This window comes from Grammomys surdaster, unplaced genomic scaffold (genome assembly GCF_004785775.1).
Source record: "Grammomys surdaster isolate TR1022 unplaced genomic scaffold, NIH_TR_1.0 124525, whole genome shotgun sequence".
Classification (NCBI taxonomy): domain Eukaryota; kingdom Metazoa; phylum Chordata; class Mammalia; order Rodentia; family Muridae; genus Grammomys; species Grammomys surdaster.
Window position 1 is genome coordinate 205,779 of NW_021619512.1, and position 4,517 is coordinate 210,295.

General features: G+C 39.2%; 1 protein-coding gene across 1 annotated transcript; it reads right to left on the bottom strand.

The window, feature by feature from the left end:
* On the bottom strand, positions 1-3,278 carry LOC114636570 (mucosal pentraxin). The gene is made up of 2 exons (XM_028784646.1): positions 3,166-3,278; positions 1-683 (listed from the first exon to the last, which is right to left on the bottom strand). The coding sequence occupies exons 1-2, from the start codon at positions 3,251-3,253 to the stop codon at positions 88-90; spliced, it is 684 nt and encodes a 227-aa protein (XP_028640479.1). The 5' UTR covers positions 3,254-3,278; the 3' UTR covers positions 1-87.
* Between the last annotated feature and the right edge of the window lie 1,239 nt (positions 3,279-4,517).

Genomic DNA, 4,517 nt, shown 5'->3' on the forward strand with positions numbered 1-4,517 from the left:
GATTCACATTTCTTTGCTTTTTAATGCAATGCACATTATCATTGCAATAGAACCAAAAGCAGACTTAAATTTCATAGAACAATTAGCTTAAGTCCACAATGTGGGCTTAGTCACCACATAGCCGTTGTCTTCATGAATAAGAGCTTGCCAGTTGATAAGGTTGCCTCTGTTACAGCTACCATGTACCTCTTCTAAGGGGACCACATGGTCCCACAAGGAAACATCCCATATCTCCCCAACAAAGGATTGTTTTACATCAAAACGTCTCCCAAAGGAATCTTGTTCTTGTCCTATGATGATCTTTGCCTCAGCCCCCACAGTGTACCCCTTCTTTAAGCCTTTCCTCCCCAACGGCTTTCCATTCAGCCAGAATTCTGCAATCCCAGAGCCAGACTCCCAGCTCACACAGATATGGACTGGATCATAAAGACTTGTGGGTGCTTTGAAAATGGCTACCGAATTCCCAACATAGAACATGTATTCTCCTATATCTTCCACAAAGAGAAGAATCTCATTGTCCTTGGTTTTTGTGTTATAGGAGAAGATGCTGTAAGGGCGGGTCAGATCTGTGAAGGCCTTCAGACACAGGGTGAAGTTTATCAGTGACTTCTGTATCTGTGGTATCAGGGACACATAGGCAGTGGATGATTCTTGAGGGAAAATAAATGCCTTTCCCTTCATGTCTGTGGAGAAAAAACAGCAAGACAAACATCTATCAACTATGATATTTGATTTGTTCTTTCTGTAGCCCTAGAGCTGCTTCCTGGCAGAATCTGTACAATGGAGCACACAGAGATCCCATGAGTGTTTGAACTCAGCAATAGTAAATAGCTATACAGTGTTAAAGGCAGACATGGATAAGGTGATCCATGTCTGTGGTCTCAGCACTGGAGAGGTGAAGGCCCTCTGTTTTGTGTAGTGAGTTCAAGGACAACCTGAGCTATGGGAACCTATCTCCAACAAACAAAACCAAAACTAACAATGAACAGAAGAATTTGAGTTCAGTTCCTCTGTTACAAAATTAAAGATTCCCTTTATTAACTCTACCTCGATCTTCTTTGACACAGCACCTAGATAAAAGAAGAACCTGTAATAGAGAACTAAATGTATCTGAAATATTGCAATGTATAAAGCTGGAGGTAGTGCATATTCTTTCATCACTGACCCAATCATGTTATTTCGTCTAGAGTCCTATAGCTAGTGTTAATACATCCTGGAACCTGTTATTATGGACCATCAGAAACATGTAAATTACTTGGTCAGGACCATAATAGTGCTGGACCTCACCTTCAATCTATCCTGCAGTTCCTATGTTCAACAAAGACCAGTTTTCCATGACAGCAACAAGATCAAGGAATTATATACTATGGATTTTTTTTTTCTTAAGAACCATGTGACAAGATGAAACTATAATCATTATAGGATGATTCTCTCCTGGTTCAGAAAAGTAAATTTAACAAATGCTGCAGTTTGGAAAATAAACTCAAAAATAATGACAAACTGAATCAGAGGAGACATGGCCTAGAAATATTATAAAGTCTTGAATTGAATTAGTTTTGCTTCATAGTAGGAAATGAAAAAAACAGCATGAATTCTATTTTCTAACATACAAAGGCTTCTTAAGTAATACTTATACTCTGGACCCCTGGAGAATAGGAATGAAACAGTTCCAGAAAAGAGGGCTAGCATGAATGTCTGAGAGAGGGGCGTGCATGGCAGGTGAGGGCGAGCTAAACTCCTGTCAACACAACAGCACCCGGAAGACTGGAGTGTAAACCATGTATTTATGCCTTGTGATGAATTATCTCCCTGTTTGTAACCTTGTCAGGATCCAAACTTGAAGCAAAATATCATAGTTAGCATGAAATAACTTATAACTCTCTGCTGACAGTAATGCTGCAGCGTAGAGAAACAAATGTCAAGTTTTCTTACTGACAACAGCGGAAAAAAATAAAAAGATAAAGCTGTCAAAACATGAAAGTAGCTTCTTTGGATAATATAAAAAGCTAATTTTATAATACCCATCACAAAGTTCGTTCATCCCTTAATTGACCTCAGCATCATTTATTGGGTGAGTATTATTTGTATCCCCATTGTATTGGTGAAGAAGTGAGACTCAGAGTCTTTTCACTTCATCCCCATCATTCAATTATCTAATTATTCGAGAGAGATGGGTTTCTGGTTTAAAGTCCAAACTCCTTCCAAGATTTCTTCTTTCCTCTTATATTACCTCAATTAAGTGTTTAAAAGAATGAGAGAGTAAGCATCCCCTTTACATATATACATATACAGACACATACATGTGTGTGTATGTGTGTATAAATGTATATATGTATGCATATGTAGCTGATGCATATGTATATATTTCATATATATATATGAAAAATCATCCACTGCCTATGTGTTCTTGATCCTGAGGATAAGAAAGTCACTGCAGAACTTAACCCTGTGTCTGAAGGCCTTCAGGGACCTCACCTGCCTTCACAGCATCTTCTCCTATCTTCTTTTTCTCTTAAATGAGAAGTCATCAGAGAAACAAATCCCATTCTCCTTTCTTGAACTCAGAGACTTCTTTATACACTAGTATAGTAAGGTATACCTTTAATTATCGATATATATGGTAGTTTTTAAAATGTGATTTAACTACCTTTGGGTAAGGGATGATTCACTGACAAGGAGTGGGGACACAGTGGGAGGATTTCTAAGATCTTATTAGCAAAAGGTTATGGCTTCTGAACTGGACATTTCTTCCAGCTATGTATGGCAACTGTTTTGAGAAAGGGCCTTAATGACAGTAAATTAGGAGTGGTCTACAGTGAATAGACAATGAAGAACTCAGATTCCTTGTCCAGCATCCTGAAATGAGCTGAAATTGTTTAACCATACAAGTAAGCTTGAGAGCAGACCTTCTGCAGTGGAAACTTCTGACAATACTAAAAGACCTGTACTTGAAAACAGGAGCTAACCCTTCTCTGTTTTCTGTTATAAAAGAGACATAAGACAGTAAATGATCACTCTTTCAAGCTGCTAAGTTTGGATCATATATGGAATAAGTAACTTACACACACCATTCACTCACAGTTTCCTGAGAACCACAGCAGCAAAAGATGTTAGACCCCCTATGTTCTGGATGTGGAAAACTTTGAACCTGGGCTCAGGACCTACCTGATTGCGATACACTTCCTGAAAGAACGGAGAGAAGCAGAGCACCCACAATGAGCTTCTCCATTGTGTTCTTCTTGAACATTTCCATTAGTGAGAGTTCAGCAACCCTTGTCTCTGTGAAGAAACCTCTGCTGTTTAGCTCTTATATTGCATTCATAGGGCCAACACCTTGTTTTCACAAAAGAAGACAAAGTTATAAAAGGTTATTATTAACTGAACAATAAATGGTTTTAAAACCAATGTGTTAGTCACCTCAAATAATCTAAAAATTCTTGAGTAAACTTTAACTGCACAAATGAAAGACTTTAAAGCACTGAAGAAATAAACAAGAGATATCCGACGATGGAAAGATCAAAGATCTTCCATGCTCATGAACTGGTAGGATTAACATAGCAAAAATGTTCATCCTATCAAAACCAACCTACAGACTCAATGCCCTCCTCATCAAAATTCCAACACAATTCTTCACAGAACTTGAAAGAACAATTTTTAGCTTCATATGAAAACACAAATCACCCAGGATAGCTAAAACACTTCTATATAATAAAATAACTGCTGGAGGTGTCACTATTCTCAGTCTCAAATTGTAAAGAGCTTTAGTAATAAAAACGGCATGGTGTTGGGACAATGGATACATGCTGATCAAGAGAATAGAATTGAGGACTCAGATATAAGTCAACACACCAATATACACCTGACTTTTTGATTAAGAGGCCAGAAATACATACTGGAAAATGGCAGCATCTTTAACAAATTGTGATAGTAATCTGGCTGGGTCTATATAAAATAATCCAAATAGATACATTCTTATCACTCCACACAAAACTCAACTCTAAATGGATCAAAGACCTTAACATAAAACCAGACATACTAAACCTGATAGAAGGGAAAATGGAGAATAGCCTTGGATTTATTGGCACAGGAGAAGACTTCCTGAACTGATAGCACCAAGATCAACAATTAGTAAATGGGACTTAATGGAATTGAAAAGCTTCTCTAAGAAGCAAAGAACATCATTCAGACAAATCCACAAGCTACAGAATGGAAAAACATTTTCAAGAATTTCACATCCGGACTTCCGGTTTGGGACCGAGCCTAGAGCAGGTCGCAGGCAGCAGCTCCGTACCCAACCGCAGAAAACCAAGAAAAACAGGGACTCCCAGGAGCTTGAACTCACGCAGCATCCCAGGTAAGGAAAAAGCAGCACTCACCCCAAACAGGGAGCAACAGGGACCCACTGGGACCCAGGAATTCGCTCCTGGCCTGGAGCGGGCTCCATCCGGTCGGGGCCCGAGCACTCGCGGATCCCGGGAGGCAGCTCTGCACCCAATCTCCCAGACTCCAGAGGAAGC